General features: G+C 39.8%; 1 protein-coding gene across 1 annotated transcript in view; it reads left to right on the top strand.

The window, feature by feature from the left end:
• The window catches only part of SAMHD1 (SAM and HD domain containing deoxynucleoside triphosphate triphosphohydrolase 1), a 62,771-nt gene that overhangs the window by 12,127 nt on the left and 29,938 nt on the right, over positions 1 to 20,706 (top strand). The window contains exons 4-6 of the mRNA XM_081256071.1: positions 8,285 to 8,445; positions 14,235 to 14,350; positions 16,327 to 16,397. Coding sequence (XP_081112197.1) covers positions 8,285 to 8,445; positions 14,235 to 14,350; positions 16,327 to 16,397 — 348 coding nt within the window. The remainder of the gene's footprint in view (positions 1 to 8,284; positions 8,446 to 14,234; positions 14,351 to 16,326; positions 16,398 to 20,706) is intronic.

Below are 20,706 nucleotides of genomic sequence, written 5' to 3' on the forward strand. Positions count from 1 at the left end.
TATAATTCACATACCTTGCAATTCATTCATTTTAGTTTATTTTATTTTTTATTGAAGTGTAGTTGATTTACAATGTTGTGCCAATCTCTGCTGTACAGCAAAGTGACTCAGTTACACACAGATATATTCTTTTATTCACTCATTTTAAATATACAAGTCAGTGTTTTTTAGAAAGTTCACAAGGTTGTTCAGTCATCACCACAATCTAATTTAAATTGTAACAGTTCTTTATATATTCAGGATACAATTCCCTTGTTAAATATATAATATGCAAATATTTTCTCCCATCCTCTGGATTATCCTTTTACTGTCTTTTTATTTATTTATTTAGACCACATCATGAGGCTTGCGGGCTCTTAGTTCCCTGACCAGGGATTGAACCTGGGCTCCCAGCAGTGGAAGCGCAGAGTCCTAACCACTGGACCACCAGGGAATTCCCTATCTTTTTAGTTTAATTTAGTTTTGTTTTTTTAATCAGTATTGCTTCTTTGTAAATTTATTTATTTATTTATTTTTGGCTGCATTGGGTCTTCATTGCTGTGTGCAGGCTTTCTCTAGTTTCGGTGAGCAGGGGCCACTCCTCATTGTAGTGCACGGGCTTTTCATTGCAGAGCACAGGCTCTAGAGCGCAGGCTCAGTAGTTGTGACGCACAGGCTTAGTTGCTCCACAGCATGTGGGATCCTGCCGGTCCAGGGATCAAACCCATGTCCCCTGCATTGGCAGGCGGATTCTCAACCACCATGCCACCAGGGAAGTCCCCTCTTTTTAGTTTCTTGATGGTGTTCTTTGGAGCACAAAAGTTTTAAATTTTGATATAGTCCAGTGTATCTATTTTTGCTTTTGTCTCTTATGCATTTGGTGTCATATCTAAGAAACCATTGCCTAACCCAAGACTATAACCTCTTATTCTTGGCTTAGTTTTCTTCATGCTAAATTTAGTTCAGTCGGCCTCTGAAGCCAGGAATTGCATAGTAGTGAGGATGAAGTGCAGTGTTTGACATAGTAGGCACTAATTTGTCAAATGTATTGATTTTTTGGGGTGTGGGGCATGCTGTGTGGCTTTGGGGATCCTAGTTCCCTGATCAGGGATCTAACCTGTGCCCTCCCCACAGTGAAAGTGCAGAGTCCTAACCACTGGACGACCAGGAAAGTCCCTGGTGAATTTTAAAACAGTGAAATGTCTACCTGATATGTGTGAAATTATAGAATCACCACCTCTGAATCTTTTTCTGAGGGCTCCTGTTCCCCTTTCTTCAGGGTAGAACTGACCCCTTCTTCTTTTGTTTCTTTTCCCCCATTCTCTTTCCCCACTACTCTACAAATAGATTCTATTATTTTTCCTGGGGGCAGGAATGGTAACTTATTCATCCCTCATCCTCAGTGCTTGGCATATACAGAAGGCAATAGAATTGTTTCATCCTGCTTGGCTAGTAACACAATAGAATATCATATACCTTTAAAAGTGATAAGTAAGTGGACCATGTGACTATAGAAGGAGTAGATTATATAAATAACACTGGGAGACACCAGCTCTGAGACACCTTGGGCACCTTAGCCAGCCACCCAAGGATCTGGCCCCGTTCACCAGTGGGCTGACACAAGCTTCAGGACAGCCCTGACCCTACAGCCAGCTGTGTCAGGAACCAGCCCCACCCCACCAGTGGTCTGACACCAGCTCTGGGACCCCTGTGTCCTGCAGCCAGAGACCCCATGACCCAGCTGTGCCCCCACCACTGGGCCAGCACTAGCCTCAGGACCCAGTTTTACCACCAGTGGGTGGGCACCAGTCCCAGGAGCTCCTAGACCCCGATCCTGCCCACCAGAGGGCAGACACGGGCCCTAGGACCACTGCAGCCCCACAGCCTGCCCTGTCAGGACCCAGCCAACACATCGGCAGTCCAGCAGCAGTCCTGGGGCCCTACCTCCTAACCCTGCCCACCAGTAGGCCAGCTCCAGCTCTGGGGCACCTTGGGTGCCTCCGTCAGCGGCCCTGGGATCCAGGCCCACCCATCAGCAGACTGTCAGCTTCGGGACCCCCAGGGCCCTGCATCCAGAGACCTCAGGACCAGCTCCACCCACCAGTGAGCTGGCACTAGCCTGGGACCCACCCTGGGCCCTGTGCCTGCCCACCAGCAGGCCGACAACAGCCCTGTGACGCCCCAGCCCCTGGACCCACCCATCAGCAAGCCAACACCAGCTCTGAGGTACTTTGGACTCCTCAGCCAGCCACCCTGGAATTCATCCCCACTCACCAGCAGGCTAGCACCAGCTTTGGGACACCCTGGAACTCACAGCCAGCAGTGTTAAGAACTGGCCCCACCCACCAGCAGGCCAACACCAGATTCAGGAACCTCAGCCTCACAACCACTCATCTCAGAACCTGGCTCTGCCCACCAGTGAGCCAGCATTAGCCCCAGCATCCCCTGGGGCTCTGCAGCCAGCCACCTTGTGGCCCGGCCCTGCCAACCAGTGGCTAGCAGCCTCCACACAAGGTAGGGCCTGGCAACCAAGCAAATTGGGGTGCCAGCCATGCCTACCAGACCACCCATAGTAGTCAGCCCACCACAACAGGAGGACCCATGCAGCTCACACTGGGGGTATCCCTAGAACATATAACCCTAGTGACCAGAGGGGAGTGCGCTGCTGGGACACATAGGACGTCTCCCACAAAAGGCCACTTCTCCAAGATCAGGAAACATAACCAACATATCAGATACATAGAAATAAAAAGAGCAATTGAGGCAAAATGAGACAGTAGAGGAATATGTTCCAAACTAAACAAGACAATAGAGGAATATGTTCCAAACTAAATAAAATATGTTTATTTTATTTGAACAAAATAAAACCTCAAAAGAACTAAGTGAAGTGGAGATAGACAATCTAGCTGATAAAGAGTTCAAAGTAATGATAGTAAATAAGATCAAAGAACTCAGGAGAAGAATGGATTCACAGAGCGAGATGTTAGAAATGTTTAACAAAGAGTTAGAAAATATGGAGAAGAACCAAGCAGAGATGAGGAATACCATAACTGAAATGAAAAATACACTAGAAGGAATCAACAGTAGACTAAGAGAGAATATTAAAAGCAGCAAGGGACAAGCAACAAGTTATGTATGCAGGAACTCCCGTAGACTATTAGCTGACTTATTAGCAGAAACTCTGCAGGCCAGAAGGGGGTGGTAGAATATCAAGAACCAAGAACCTACCTGGCAAGGTTCTCAGTAAGATTTGATAGAGAAATCAAGTTTTATAAATAAGCAAAACCTAAATAAGTTCATCACCACAACCAGCTTTACAAGAAATGCTAAAGGCACTTCTCTAAGCAAAAAATAAAAGACCACAACTAGAAACATGAAAATTATGAAAGTAAAAAGCTCATTTGTAAAGGCAAATATACAGTGAAGGTATTCAGTCAACCACATACAAAACTAGTAGGAAGGTTAAAAGGCAAAAGTAAAATCATCTATATCTGCAGTAAGTAGTTAAGGGATACACCAAACAAAAAGATGTAAGATATGACACTAAAAACAGTACTCATGGCAGGAGGGGAGTGAAAATGTAAGGTTGTTAAAATGCATTTGAAATTAAGAGATCAGCAACTTAAAATAATCATTTATATATATAGATTGCTATATCTAAACCTCCTGGTAAGCACAAACTAAAAACCTATAATAGATACATACACAAAAAAGAGAAAGGAATGCAAACATAACGCTAAAGATAGTTATCAAATCACAAGGGAGGAGAACAAAGGAAGAAGAAAGGAACAAAAAAGAACTACAAAAATAACCCCCAAACAATTAACAAAATGGCAATAAGTACATACCTATCAATAATTACTTTAAATGTAAATGGACCAAATGCTCCAATCAAAAGACATGGAGTGGATGAATGGGTACAAAAACAAGACCCTTATATAGACTGCCTACAAGAGACTCACTTCAGACCTAAAGAAACACAGACAAAGTGAGAGAATGGAAAAAGGTATTCCATGCAAATAGAAATCCAAAGAAAGCCAGGGTACGCATGTCACAACTAAAATATCCTGCATGCTGCAACTAAAGATCCTGCATGCAATGACGAAGATCCCGTGTGCCCCAACTAAGACCCAGTGCAGCCAAATAAATAAATATTAAAAAAGCAAAAGCAAAAGCAAGACCGGGTAACAAAAACTTAGACAAAATAAACTTTAAAACAAAGACTGTTACAAGAGACAAAGAAGGACACTACATAATGACCAAGGGATCACTCCAAGAAGAAGTTATAACAATTGTAAATATATATGCACCCAACATAGGAGCACCTAAATATATAAAGGAAATATTGACAGACATAAAGTGAGAAATTGACAGTAACACAATAATAGTAAGGAACTTTAACACCCCACTCACACCAATGGACAGATCATCCAGACAGAAAATCAATTAGGAAACACAGGCGTTAAATGACATATTAGACCAAATGAATGTAACAGATATATAGAGAATATTCCATCCAAAAGCAGCAGAATACACTTTTTTTTTTTTTTTTAGCCGTGCCGTGTGGCATGTGGGATCTTATTTCCCTGGCCGGGGATTGAATCCACACCCCCTGCAGTAGAGGCTCAGAGTCTTAACCACTGGCCCTCCAGGGAGGTCCCAGAATACACATTCTTTTCAAGTGCACATGAAACACTCTCCAGGATAGATCACATTCTAGGCCACAAAACAAGTCTCAGTAAATTTAAGAAAAGTGAAATCATGTCAAGCGTCTTTTCCAACCACAATGCTATGAGACTAGAAATCAACTACAAGAAAAAAACTGCAAAAAACCACAAACCTGTGGAGGCTAGACATTAGGCTACTAAATAACGAATGGATCACTGAAAAAAATCAAGGAAAATATCAAAAAATACTTGGAGACAAGTGAAAATGAAAACACAGCAATCCAAAATCTAAGGGATGCAGCAAAAGCAGTTCTAAGAAGAACCTTTATAGCAATAAAAACCTACCTCAGGAAAAAGAAAAATCTCAAATAACTCAACCTTACATCTCAAAGAACTAGAAAAAGAACAAACAGAACCCAAAATTAGCAGAAGGAAAATGGACAGAAGACCTGAATAGACGTTTTTCCAAAGAAGACATACATATGGCCAACGTATGAAAAGATGCTCAACGTCACTAATTATCTGAGAAATGCAAATCAAAACCACGGTGAGATATCATCTCATACCTGTCATAATGGCTATCATCAAAAAGCCCACAAATAACAAATGTTGGCAAGGGTGTAGAGAAAAGGGAACCCTTGTACACTCTTGGTAGGAATGGAAATTGGTACAGCCACTGTGTAAAGCAGTATGGAGTTTCTTCAAAAAAACTGGAAATAGAACTACCATATGATCCAGCAGTTCCACTCCTAGGCATATATCTGAAGAAAACACAAATGCTAATTTGAAAAGATACATGTATCACAATATTCATAGCATTATTTACAATTGCCAAGATATGGAAGCAATCTAAGTGTCCATCAACAGATGAATGGATAAAGAAGATATATATACGCAATGGAATAGTACTCAGCCATAAAGAAAGAGTGAAATTTTGCTATTTGCAACAACATGGATGGACTTGGAGGGTATTACTCCTAGTGAAATAAGTCAGAGAAAGACAAATACTGTATGTTATCACTTACGTGTGGAATCTAAAAAATGAAACAAATGAATATAGCAAAACAGAAAAAACCTCAAGAATAATAGAGAACAAACGAGGGGTTAGCAATTGGGAGAGGGAAGAGGGAGGGGCAAAATAGAAGTAGGGGATTGAGAGGTACAAACTACTATGTATAAAATAAGCTACAAGGATATACTGTATGGCACAGGGAATATAGCCAGTATATTATAAAACTGTAAATGGAGTATATTCTATAAAAATTTTGAATCACTATGTTGTAACCTGAAACTAATATAATATTGTAAGTCAACTATACCTCAAAAAAATACTGCAAGAACAAAAATAACAGATTATATACAATGATCAGAGCTCTACTCAATACTCTGTAATGACCTATATGAGAATAGAATCTAAAAAAGAGTGGATATATGTATATGTATAACTGATTCACTTTGCTGTACAGCAGAAACGAACACAATGTTGTAAATCAACTATACCCCAATAAAAATTAATTTTAAAAAGTGATCAAAACACTTTAATATCACGTATACACACTAAGGGTTGCGAAGGGAATATGAAATTGACTAAATAGAATTTCTGGTTTTGCAAAGCCCAGTGTTAGGGAAATGGTTTAAAAATGTTGGTTTATCAATGAAATAGAGCCATTACAGTGATAATTATTAAGATTTGTAAAAATATGAGAAACTGTTGATGATGCATTTTGACATGAAAGGAGAGTGTGTTATGATATTAAGTTAAAAATAATTTTCATTGATTTCTTTTAAAAACAGTTATTAACCACTGAAAAATTGACAGTGAAGACTTTTAGATCTTTAAATGGATTAAAAGTAGATTATAGGATTTTTCTTTGATAATTTTTCAAAATAAAATAGATTCTTGGGACTTTCCTGGTGGCGCAGTGGTTAAGAATCTGCCTGCCAATACAGGGAACACGGGTTCAAGCCCTGGTCTGGGAAGATCCCACATGCTGCAGAGCAACTAAGCCTGTGTGCCACAACTACTGAGCCTGCGCTCCAGAGCCCACGAGCCACAACTACTGAGCCTGCATGCCACAATTACTGAAGCCCACAATGCCCTTCAGCCCACTGAAGCACCTAGAGCCCGTGCTTCACAGCAAGAGAAGCCACCGCAATGAGAAACCCATGCACTGCAACGAAGAGTAGCCCACACTCTGCACAACTAGAGAAAGCCCACGTGTAGCAACTAAAACCCAACACAGCCAAAAATAAATAAATAAATAAATAAATAAATAAATTCATTAATTTAAAAAATAGATTCTCATTTGTTTCATGGTTACATTGATCTTGTATAAGGGAGAAAGAATAGACCAGTATATGATTTTCATATATTTAAAAATTGTTCAACTTTTTCTTCTCTGATAAGGACATTCACAGGGTTGAATTACAACATCCTTCTATTCCTGAGATACTTTGACATCATTCTTGGTGTATTATTAAAGATATACTTGGTACACTGTAACTATAATAGCTTGTTAACATGTATTACTTTGCAATAATGTTTCAACGGTAGTCATTCAAAATGTGTCTGAGTTCCTACTCTGTGCCAGGCACTGTGCTGTTTGATGGGTTCTGAGAATATGGCAGTAAATGAAGCAGACAAGGCCCTTCACCTCCCAGAATTCCATACATTTTTTAGGAACTTCATGGAACCATTTGAAGCAGTTTGAAAATCATGGATTAGATCATTTATCATGTTTCTTTTTTTATTCTGAAACATTCCTTTTTTTTTTTTTTTGTGGTACACGGGCCTCTCACTGCTGTGGCCTCTCCCGTTCTGGAGCACAGGTTCCGGACGCGCAGGCTCAGCGGCCATGGCTCACGGGCCTAGCCGCTCCGCGGCATGTGGGATCCTCCCGGACCGGGGCACAAACCCACGTCCCCTGCATCGGCAGGCGGACTCTCAACCACTGCGCCACCAGGGAAGCCCTGAAACATTCTTTTTAAAAGACAGTTATGGACAATTAAGAAAGATGTTATCTTTATTTAAAGAAACATAGAGGAGCATTAAATCTTCACCCATATTTAAAGCCCCGGTTTAAGCTTAGAGTAATGAATAATTATGAAATGTAGGTTTACTAAGTATAAGTAAGTACTTCTTAGAGACATTAAGTGCTGTAGAGTTTTATAGTACTTCCTGCCTATGATTGTTTACTACATGGTAGGAGGGTTGTTTTTTTTTATTAAGGATTATAGTGATGGGTGGATACATTTACAAAGAAATTAGACACGGTGCCTGTGGTAAAATAGTGTATGTGATCTGAATGAGTGTGTTAAATGAGTATGTTTAACTTGAATACCAGACTAACTTACTAAAGGCTAATGAAATCATATACATAAAAGAAAGATTGAAATCTTTACCCTTCTGTTATTAGAATCCATTAATCCATTGTTAGAACCCATCAGGTCCAATATACTTGCTTTGTCTGGTAGTGATACCTAAATAAAGTAAAGATATTCATAACTTGTCATTTCCCTTAGTATTATTCTTACTTAAAAATGAATAGCTTTGACTTTGCACTGTAGATAGGAATGACTGGACAAAAATTTTATGTGGTGTTATGTATTGTTATTCACATTAATTTATAATTTTCTAGGTGATTAATGATCCTATCCATGGTCACATTGAATTTCACCCTCTTCTCATCCGAATCATCGACACACCTCAATTTCAGCGCCTGCGATATATTAAGCAGTTGGGAGGCGGTTACTATGTTTTTCCAGGAGCTTCACACAATCGATTTGAGCATAGTCTAGGGTAAGAAGGGTATTGGGGTGGGGAACTTACAGTTATTAAGTCCCTTCTCGGTCACATCGTACCTTTTAGAAAACAAATAGTTTTATAAAATGGTAATAATAGCCTTACTATTATTTTTGTGTGTGTGTGTGTGCTGTACGTGGGCCTCTCACTGCTGTGGCCTCTCCCGTCGCGGAGCACAGGCTCCGGACGTGCAGGCTCAGCGGCCGTGGCTCACGGGCCCAGCCGCTCCGTGGCATGTGGGATCTTCCTGGACTGGGGCACGAACCCGTGTCCCCTGCATCGGCAGGCGGACTCTCAACCACTGCACCACCAGGGAAGCCCCTAACCATTTTTAAGTTTATAGTTCAATAGTGTTAAATATATCCACATTATTGTGCAACCAAGCTCCGGAACTTTTTCATCTCGCAAAACTGAAACTCTGTACCCATTGAATAACAATTCCCCATTCCTCTTCTCCCCAGTCCCTGGTAACCACCATCCTACTTTGTGTTCTAATGAATTTGACTGTTCTAGGTACCTCATATAAGTGATTTCATAGAGTATTTGTCTTTTTGTGATGGGCTTATTTCACTTAGCATAATTTCCCCAAGAGTCACTCACGTTGGAGCATGTGTCAGAATATCCTTACTTTTTAAGGCTGAGTAATATTCCATTGTATGTATATGTTACATTTCGTTTATCCCTTCATTCATCTGTGGACTGTTGGGTTGCTTCCACCTCTTTGGCAATTGTGACTGCTACGAACGTGGGTGTGCAAATATCTCTTCAAGACCCTGCTTTCACTTCTTTTGGGTATATACCCAGAAGTGGAATTACTGGATCATATGGTAATTCTATTTTTAATATTTTGAGGAACTGCTCTACTGTTTTCTATAGTGGCTGCACCATTTTACATTCCCACCAACAGTGTACAAGGGTTCCAGTTTCTCCACATCCTGGCCGAAATTTGTTAGTTTTTGTTTTGTTTTATAATAGACATCCTAGGGACTTCCCTGGTGGTCCAGTGGTTAAGACTCTGTGCTTCCACTGCAGCGGGAACGGGTTCAATCCCTGTTTGGGGAACTAAGATCCTGCATGCTGCGTGGAGCAGCCAAAAAAAAACACAAAAAACCCCTCCTAATGGGTATGAGGTGGTGTCTCACTGTGATTTGATTTTGCATTTCCCTAATGATAAGTGATTCTGAGTCAAGAGGTCCTGCTTTTGGGAATCTGTGTGTTTCTGCCTAGTTCTGAAACAGACTATTCTGTTAAGTTACCCTCGAGGTATATTAGAACATTTGAAAAACATATTGAAGTTCTTGAGTGTTAACTGAAAGAAAAATGCATGATGTGAAAGTTACGAGTTAAGTTTTATTTGGGGACCTTACTGAGTACTATAGCCCGGGAGTTCTCAAATAGTTCTGAGGAACTCCTCCAGAGAGGTAAGGGAGGAGCCAGTATATATGTGAACTTTTTTGCTGGGGAAAACATGTGGTCAAGTGTAAAAAGATTACTGCTAATCACAAATGTGGACAAAAAAAATGTTACCTGTCATTCTAGTAAACAAAAAATATTGCCCGCCATCAAGCCATCAAGCCACTGTAGCTGCCCCCAATGCTGCCCCCAGAGGGGAATTCAGGGTGGAGAAAAACAGCATCCTGGCCCTAGATAGATCAGATGAATATCTAAGGAATAATTTTAATGACCCCAGACTCTTACATCTTCCCATAAATAGGAAAATGCTAAAAATTATTAACTTGAGGTGACTGGTTTTTGTCATTAGCAGTAGTCTTTTGATGTTGGACTAAATGTTTTTTTTGTTTTTGTTTTTTCACCAGAAACTCCTGTATACCCTGGTTCCTCCCTTACCTCTTTGGAACAATGCCTCAGTGCTGTCTGAGACTGTTTCCCGGGCTAGAGTCCTCAGTAAGATCTCTGAATAAAACATAACTTGGAACTTTTAGGTAGTGTTTTTCTTCAGTTGACAGTTTCAGTGACCACGAAGGGATCCAGAGCCAACTTTTCTCCTTTGCTTGAACTTTATGAGGATCTGGAGCCTTAATACTAGCAGAGGCCTCTTGTGCCCGTCTGTCTCCTCAGTGAGTCCAGATGAATTTGGATGAGTGTCTCCTGGATCTTGGATCTCATGTTATTCGCTTATGATCCTAAGTTTTATTTGGTGGTGTTAAACTTCTCACTGGAGGAGTAGGTTTTCCTTGAACTTAGTTTCAAAAAGAGGTACCTGGGTAATCTTCAGTTGAAAGACATTAGGACGATTTTGGTCAGTTGAATGACAGAGTGGGTTATCCTCACTTGAAAGACACTGGGAAGATTTTGCTCAGTTAAAAAACGCTGATGGGTTACCCCAATTGACAGACACTGGGAAATTTTTATTATATACGTACAGAATTTGTACTTGCAAGTACTTGCTTAATTGGGAATTAAAGCTCATCCTAAAAATGGCCAAACTGGGGTTCTTTGGACATTCCAAAATTAATTTTTTTTTTCATATACAGCTAGAAAAACCCAACTTGATAAAACATCTTTTCAAAATTCTGAACATAAAGAAACAAAAGCCCTTCTGGGAGAACTTGCATTTCTCTACCTGTGTCTTAGAGATGTAAATGTTCTACCTGATCTTCTTAGGCTTTTTTTTTTTCTCCTGTGTTCTGAGAGCTTGATCTCTGCTACCCAGGAGGTACACATATGGTGTACATTTGGCAACCAGTCAAATAGACTGGAATTCTGAGCAATCTTTTTGTCTAGCTGTGTCAACTCTCAGGAAAATTTGTCATAAGGGGTCCCAGCCCATAAGGGGCCTTTGTCATCTCAACCTTCATTGCAACCACCTGTACAACGAAGGACTTTACTCTCTTAGGCTGTTTGGGGGAGGAAATTTCTAGATCTTATGAAGGCTGCATCCTTTGCACTCTCTTGTGGGGATGCCTCTTGCATTTTATTGGTTTGAGTCACTATTGAGATACTATTCATCGGGCTTCCCTGGTGGTGCAGTGGTTGAGAGTCCGCCTGCCGATGCAGGGGACACGGGTTTGTGTCCCGGTCCGGGAAGATCCCACATGCCACGGAGCGGCTAGGCCCGTGAGCCATGGCCGCTGAGCCTGCGCGTCTGGAGCCTGTGCTCCGCAACGGGAGAGGCCACAGAGTGAGAGGCCCATGTACCGCAAAAAAAAAAAAAAAAGATATTATTCATCAATGACCAGACAGTGAATCCTTAAAATTGGAGAAACTTGGTAAATTGGTAAATTTTTTAGAGAGCTCTCATTACAAACAGCTGTTTTATTTTTACCTATAAAAAAACAAATTAGAAGATGGTAGTATATATACAACGGCTAACCTAAGAACTCCCTTAGTTTATTTATTTATCTTTTTTTTTAGCATTTTTAGGTTTTTTTCTTAACTTTAAAAAAAGTTGAATATTTTATTTCCCCCAGCTTTATCGTGATATAACTGACATATAACATCGTGTATGTTTAAGGTGTATAACATGATTTGATACATTTTTTTTGTCATAAGTTGTGGATTTAATTCCATTAATTTAAATGTTAGCTTTTGTTGTAAATTCACCACATATTCCATTAAGAATAGAGACCATATTATCTAGTTTAACAATGCTATATATAAAATAGATACCCAGCAAGGACCTACTGTATAGCACAGGGAACTATACTCGGTATTTTGGTTTTTGTTTTCTGTTTTTTTATCTCTTCTTGATTTTGTGGACTTAACATAGGTGTTGAATTTATGTTGACACTGACTTTATCCAATTTTTTTTTGAATTTTATTTTATTTATTTTTTTATACAGCAGGTCCTTATCAGTCATCAATTTTATACACATCAGTGTATACATGTCAACCCCAATCGCCCAATTCATCACACCCCCCACCTCCCTCTGCTTTCCCCCCTTGGTGACCATAAGTTTGTTCTCTACATCTGTGTCTCAATTTCTGCCCTGCAAACCAGTTCATCTGTACCATTTTTCTAGGTTCCACATACATGTGTTAGCATATGGTATTTGTTTTTCTCTTTCTGACTTACTTCACTGTGTATGACAGTCTCTAGATCCATCCATGTCTCTACAAATGACCCAATTTCAGAATTCCCTTAGTTTAAAAGAGACAAAAATAAACCAGTTTGGGAAGCCTTATTTATAGTCTCTAGGGTTACCCTCAATGGGCCTTACAGATGCTAATAAAAACGTTAGGTTAATTAATGTTAATTGGGTTGGTTAATAGGGAAAAAAAGCTGAGGGGAAAGTTAAGAGACTTCTTCCCAAGAAGGTGGAAATTTTAAAGGGACTTGTCCCAACAGGATAAAAATCTTTAGGTGGTTATTAAGAAATTGGATAAATAAAATGGATGGTAGTGAGATTAAAACAAAGGTTTTTATACAACACTATGTAAGGTTGGATGGGCCAAGGGGACATCTTATTGGGCCCCGAAGAAGTCCATTCTATTTACCCCAGTTTAATACACACACACACACACACACACACACACACACACACACACACACACACACACACACACACACACACACACACACACACACACACACACACACACACACACACACACACACACACACACACACACACACACACACACACACACACACACACACACACACACACACACACACACACACACACACACACACACACACACACACACGGCTGGAAGAGGGCTTCCCTGGTGGCGCAGTGGTTGAGAGTCCGCCTGCCGATGCAGGGGACGTGGGTTCGTGCCCCGGTCCAGGAGGATCCCACATGCCGCGGAGCGGCTGGGCCTGTGAGCCATGGCCGCTGAGCCTGCGCATCCGGAGCCTGTGCTCCGCAGCGGGAGAGGCCACAGCAGTGAGAAGCCCACGTACTGCAAAAAAAAAAAAAAAAAAAAAAAAAGGCTGGAAGAAAATTACACTGAGATACCTGATCAACAGTTGAACAATTGTTTGGGGCAACAATTAGACCAAGTTAAAGATTTTTTTAAAAGGCCTGTGTCCCTTGGCTCAACCCCTCCCTGGAGACCCCAGAGCCTTTATAAAAAATAGATGAAATAACCAGAGAATAAAAAGGAAAGTTTCTAGGACTCCTTGTAAGACCACAGCTTGTTGATGGGGTCCTAAGGGAGGCTAAAGTTAAAGGTGTAAGAGTTGGCTGAATTGAGATCACAGTTTATAAAAGTAGGTATATTTAAGTGGGCTTAATGTAAGATGTTTATATCTCTTTTGCCTCACTATGTTGTGTGTCGACATTATGTCTCACTGCGGAATGCCTCCCCTGCCTGGTATTATAAGACAGGGTATGTAAATCTGCCCCTCAGAAAATATTAATTTAAGTTTCCAAAAATAAAAAACCCAGTAAGGTTACCTGAACCCACACAATATAATGTACAACTAGGGGCTAATATTCAGAAGCTAATAATAATCAAATTAAAGAAAATGTAGTTGGGCAAATCAATCTTTTAAAATCATTTAGGCAGCAGAGCAGTTCTTTGGGGAATTAAAAGCAACTGTCTTTGTCTTGCAAATCTCTACAAATCAGAAATGTAATACAGCCCACAATGACCTGAGACTGAGCCTATAGCTAGCTCAATCAGGTAGACTCTTAAACAAAAAGGGAAAAAGAGGGCTTTTTACACTCAAACTGCTGGGAAGTCTCCTTCACCCAAAGTCTAATTCACAGCCTCCTTAAGGATTTATCAAGGACAAATACAAATCTTAACAGTCGCTCATCTTTCAAACAGAAGAGTAACTTTTTCATTTTTGTTTTGTTTTTTCCGCTCTGCAGCGTAGGGTATCTAGCAGGACGTCTAGTTCGTGAACTGAGTGAAAGACAACCAGAGCTGCAGATAAGTGAACGAGATATGCTCTGTGTTCAGATCGCTGGTCTTTGTCATGATCTCGGTAAGCAGTTCCAAGAGCCAGAGTTCTAATGTAAAACCACGTGGTACCTCTCTTTGAAATTAAAAAATCCAACTAACTAGGAGAATATGAAAGTTGTGTTTTAATTCTTCAGTTAACATTAATGTGCCATTGCTTCTTTCTAGAATGGTTCATAAGCCCAAAGCATTGCTATTTTTTTTTGTAGTCTTTTAGTGAATTTCCCATGTTAAACATCTTTGTTGCAGGTTATATGAAGGGACTTTCTGATAGTGATTTCTTTCTGACTACTGTGTGTTGGATGATGTGAATTTGATTTTTCCTTTATCTTGGTTGAAATAAAATTGCCATTTTCCTTTAGATAATTTGTCAGATCTATTCTTCTCACACCTGGAATACACAATCTGCTCTAACAGATTAACAACAGATTAAGAGATCTCCTTTTCTTCCCTGACCCATGTGAGGTCTTGGGCCACTTAAATACAAGTAGAAGAATATCATCCTTTTCCATGGTCAAAGAAAGAGAAAAAGGACTGCTCTCTTCTATCACAGGAGTTTTTCCCCCTATCCTTGTAATTTTTTTTTTTTTTTCCCTCGGTACGCAGGCTCCCGTTGTGGAGCACAAGCTCCAGACGCCCAGGCTCAGCGGCCGTGGCTCACAGGCCCAGCCACTCCGTGGCATGTGGGATCCTCCCGGACTGGGCACAAACCCGTGTCCCCTGCATCAGCAGGTGGACTCTCAACCACTGCGCCACCAGGGAAGCCCTATCCTTGTAATTTATTCCTACCTGTTGGAGGATCCTAAGAGTTTGCATGTGCCCTCAGTGCAGGGAAAGGGAGGTTTCAGTAGCCAGATACTTAAAGGCATAGGGCACTCTCTTCAGCATGTCCCCTTGGAGATTTCAGTAGGACCAGTATCAGCCCTAGATCATAAATTTAACAGATTTTGCATATTTTGAGAGGGAATCATTGGAAACTTTTGCCAATTTCTAGGAGTCTGAGCTCTATAGTAACAAGCCTTTGTGTACAGACTGCAACATGCAAAAAGACCCAGGGCTGGTCCAGGTAGGCTCCCTCTCCCATTTATCAGGGAAGAGGGTAGGGGATTTGCTCCAGGACCCCCTGCGGACACACAAAAAAACCAACCCAAAATCCTGGATGCTCAAGCCCCTTATATAAAATTTGCATATAACCCACACACATCCTCCCATGTACTTTAAATCAATCCTAGATTACTTATAATACCAATACTATGTAAACTATATGTAAATAGTTGCCAGCAAGCTTGGCAAATTCAAGTTTTGCTCTTTGGAACGTTCTGGAATTTTTTTTTCTGAATATTTTTTTGTCCGAGGTTGATCGAATCTGCGGATGCAGAGGGCCAACTGTAACTCCTTCAGAAATTCTGATAATTGCAGAGTTGTGCCTCAGCAAAGTTTCATATTACTAGATGTTGTGGAATGTTAAGATCGCTTATGAAGAAGATAAAGTAGTGATCTCCACTTTTGATTGCCCATATCATCAGTAAAAACCCAAGATAAACCCTGATATGTGTATATTTATTATACAATAAATTACATACATTATAAAATTTACATAAAAATAGATGTTTTAAAAGGTTGAGAGTAATAAAGTTCTAATATTTTCTTCCTAACCCTAGTGGATTGTGTTAAAACTGCTGTTCTAACACTACCAATATATAATCTGAAGAAGCCAAAAGTTTTTGTCATTAACATTCCTTTAGTTAACACAAAACTGTCCTTTCATCAGATTTATGTAAACTCTGGTGACTCAGAGACCCCTCAATGGAGAGCTTACTTCCCTGTATTGTTCTGCTTCCTGTTCTCTTGTTTTAGAAAATAGGAAGGAAGGATTTGTTCCTTTTTGTGATGCATTTATAGATTATTAATTTCTATTGATATTCAAATTTACCTAAAAAGATTTACATTTTACCAATTTACAAACATTTTTCTTGTTCTAAGGCTGCTTTTGTTTTTAAGGTCATGGGCCATTTTCTCATATGTTCGATGGAAGATTTATTCCACTTGCTCGCCCAGATGTGAAATGGACGGTATGTATTCATATATTTAATAGTCAATAAAATAAAGACTAAACAATGACTGCTGTGTTAAAGTATTCTTCCTTTTACAGTTTTTCAGAGTGTTTATATATAATGCTTTCATTTGATCCTCACAGTAATCTCTAAGGAGGAAATCATTATCTCCATTTTTGTAAGTATAAAGGAACTTGAAATTCATAGAGGTGTATTGATGCACCAAAAATCACAAAGTTGTTAAATGATAAAGCCAACACTAGAAAACCAGGTTTCCTAACTGCTAATTTAATGCTCTTTCTACTCTATCACACTAGTATAAACTAAAAAATAAAAGGCTGACTCTGGCTTTGACTCATTTTGTATGACCATAAAGTAACTAATACCAGCTAAGTTCATTTTATACTTACAGATTTGCAGGTGACTGACCCGTATTTTTGGAATCAATTTTTGAGAAGTAAAGTTAGGTCAACTCCTATTTTTGACCACACTATATTTGGAGTAGAAAAAGGCATTAATACATATTGAACACTTCTTACATGTCAACCACTATTTTTTCTCTCTCTCTTTCAAGGTAATTCATATACAATATGTTGTACAGATCTTAAGTGTACAGTTCAGTGAGTTTTGACAAATGTATACATCCATGTAGCCACTACCCAAGTTGAGATACAGAATATTTTCATCTTCCTGGAAAATTCCTTTGTGACCCTTTTCAGTCAGTTCTTACATCTCCCTCCCACTATCACCTTCTGATTTTTATAAACAGACTAGTTTTGCCTGTCTTAGAATTGATAAGAGTAGAATCCTATAATAGGTACTCTTTTGTGTCTTGCTGTTATTCACTCAACATAATGATTCTGAGATTCGTTGGTGTGTCATGAGTCAGTTGTCGGTCCCTGCTCATTGCTGAGGTAGTATTCCATTGTATGAATAAGTTATGATTTGTTTATTTTTTCTCCTTTTGTAGAATTTGGGTTGTTTTCAGTTTTTTGGCTGTTACGAATAAGGATGCTATGCATGTTACTGTACACGATTTTTATGGAAAATGTTTTCATTTGTCTTAGGTTCATTTCTCCTTACCTAGGAGTAGAATTGCTGGGTCATCAAATAGATGGATACTTAACTTTATAAGCAACTACCAGGGCTTCCCTGGTGGCGCAGTGGTTGAGAGTCCGCCTGCTGATGCAGGGGACACGGGTTCATGCCCCGGTCCGGGAAGATCCCACATGCCGCGGAGCGGCTGGGCCCGTGAGCCATGGCCGCTGAGCCTGCGCGTCCGGAGCCTGTGCTCCGCAACGGGAGAGGCCACAACAGTGAGAGGCCCACGTACCGCAAAAATAAATAAATAAATAAATATAAATAAAAATATAAGCAACTACCAGACGTTTCCCATTTTACACTCTGCCAGCAATATGAGAGTGCCCGTTGTTCCATAGCCTCCCCAACATTTAGTTTTTTAAGTTATTCTTTCTAATCAGTGTGAAATAGTCTCTTATAGGATTTTCTTTTGTTTTGGCATCCTCTATGCTATGTTGAATACCATTTTCTGTACTTTGTCATTGATAAATCATCTTTTTTTTTTTAATTTTTGCGGTATGCGGGCCTCTCACTGTTGTGGCCTCTCCCGTTGCGGAGCACAGGCTCCGTACACACAGGCTCAGCCACCATGGCCCACGGGCCCAGCCACTCCGCAACATGTGGGATCCTCCCAGACCGGGGCACGAACCCGTGTCCCCTGCATCGGCAGGCGGACTCTCAACCACTGCGCCACCGGGGAAGCCCGATAAATCATCTTTTGTGAAGAGTTTTTCCATTTACCCATTTTAAAAATTTGAATGTTTGCCTTTTAGTTATCAATTTGAGTAATTATATATATAGTCAGATACATGTATTATGAATATAGTCCCTGTCCGTACCCCAGTCTCTGACTTACCAATTCATTTCTTTAATGAGGGTGGCTTTTAAGAAACAAAAATTTTAAATTTTAATGAAGTATTTCTGGTTCTTCAACCTAGTAAGATGGATAGTTTCTCTCCAGTTCTGCAGCCTTAGGGCCTCCCTCAGGCTAAAAGCCATAAAAGAACTGGAATATTGCCCACTGCCTTTCTCTTCCAAGTGTTTATTTCCCTCTAACATCTGCCTGCTTTTGGTTGTAATCCAGTACCTTCAAGAAGTTGTCCAGAGTTAATAGTTTTTTTCTCCAACAAGGTTGATTTAAATAGGATCTACTCAGCCATCTCCAAGTCTTTTTCTTTAAATATTTTGCCTTTAATATGTAAGTCCTTACCTCATGGGAATTTATTTCTCTGCATATGTGTGGTAGAAATCTGATTTCTTTTTTAATATGGATAAATGTTTATTGAATTTCCCCAGTGATCTGCAGTCAAACGCTCTACCACTGTCCCTACTGATTCTGTGATAACCAACCCCAACATTTTTTTAACATTCCGTAATGATGAATCTTTCTGGATTCTGTTCCATTCCACACTTTCCATAATTGTTACTTCTTTATAATAAGTCTTGATAGCTGGTAGGACAGCTGTTTCTTTTATTAGGTATCTTTGGCCTTTTGCTCTTCTATTATAAATGTTATAATCTTCTCCATAAAGGTTTTATACCTCTTTTATTATATTTACTTCTAAGTTGCTTATAATTTTAGTTATTGTCTGTGCTATCTTTGTGGAACTTGAATTTTTCTGTATGTATAAGTTTTTTTCTGAATCATTTGAAAGTATGTTGTAGGCATGCCCCTTTATTCCTGAAGCTTCAGTGGGTATTTCCTAAAAACAAGAACATTTCTCTTACATAACCTCAGTACATTTATTAAAATCAGGAAATTATTATTGATACAGTACTATTATCTAATTTACAGAGTTTCTATCAAATTTCAACAACTGTCCATATAGAAAAGGGGAAAGAAAACCATTTTTGGTCCTGATCCATCACACATTACCCTAGTTGCCATTTCTCTTTAGCTTCTTTTGATCTGCAACAATTTTTCGGTCTTTATCTCTCATGACTTTGTCATTTTTTGAAGTATACAGGTAGATTATTTTGTGGATTGCCCCTCACTTTGAGTTTCGGTTTTTGGTTTCCTCATACTGTCAGACTATCTGTTTTTGGCAGAATGCCAAGTTGTGACCTTCTTAGTGTATCCCATCAGAGGCACATAGGTCTTTTTAAGCTATTACTGGTAATATTAACTTCAATCACCTGATTAAGGCAATGGCTGCCAAATTTCATAAACTTACTGTTTTTCCTCTATGTAATTAATATATATCTTGATTCAATTAAAAAATAGATATAGGACCATTCAGGGTTTTGTTTTCATGTTTCTTGAGTTTGTTTTTGCTAAGACCTGTGATAGGGCAGATGTCTCCCTCCAGGGGGCCATTTGATCTTTATAACGATTATAAATGAGCAAGCAGAGACAGATGAGTAAAATGAGTCTAATTTGAGATTGCACTCCAGATCTTGACTTAAGGGCTCTGAGACATTTTTGTTTTTACTGGCAAGTTTGGAATTACCCCTTTTTATAAAAATTAAATTTATATTTTATTTATTTTTGGGTGTGTTGCGTCTTTGTTTCTGTGCAAGGGCTTTCTCTAGTTGCGGCGAGCGGGGGCTACACTTCATTGCAGCGCGCGGGCCTCTCACTGACGTGGCCTCTCTTGTTGCGGAGCACAGCCTCCAGACGCACAGGCTCAGTAGTTGTGGCTCACGGGCCTAGTTGCTCCGCGGCATGTGGGATCTTCCCAGACCAGGGCTCGAACCCGTGTCCCCTGCATTGGCAGGCAGATTCTCAACCACTGCGCCACCAGGGAAGCCCTGGAATTACCCCCTTTTTATCAGTAGATGGAAATGCTTACAGAACTTGTATCTTCACAAATTCCAAAGCTGATGAAACAATACAACTAAATTTTATAGTGATATTCATTAAAATGGTATTCTATTGGGAATTCCCTGGCGGTCCAGTGGTTAGGACTCAGCTCTTTCACTGCTGGGGCCCGGGTTCAATCCCTGGTCCGGGAACTAAGATTCTGCAAGTGGTACATCTCAGAAAACAAAAAAAAGCTATTCTATCTTTATGATCTGGTAATATTCAGTTGTACTGTACAATACTTATGTATTATAAATGATTATATCTCATTAAATATATTTATGTAATAATGATGAACCTAGTTTGTAAAGGTTTAAGACTGGTAAAATATAGACAGGTTTTTTTTTCCAGTCCCATCTGGTATTTATTTATTTATTTGGCTGCATTGGGTCTTCGTTGCAGCATGTGGGATCTTTCATTGCAGCACATGGGCTCTTCATTGCA

Source organism: Mesoplodon bidens (genome assembly GCF_964165515.1).
Source record: "Mesoplodon bidens genome assembly, chromosome: 15".
Taxonomy (NCBI): domain Eukaryota; kingdom Metazoa; phylum Chordata; class Mammalia; order Artiodactyla; family Ziphiidae; genus Mesoplodon; species Mesoplodon bidens.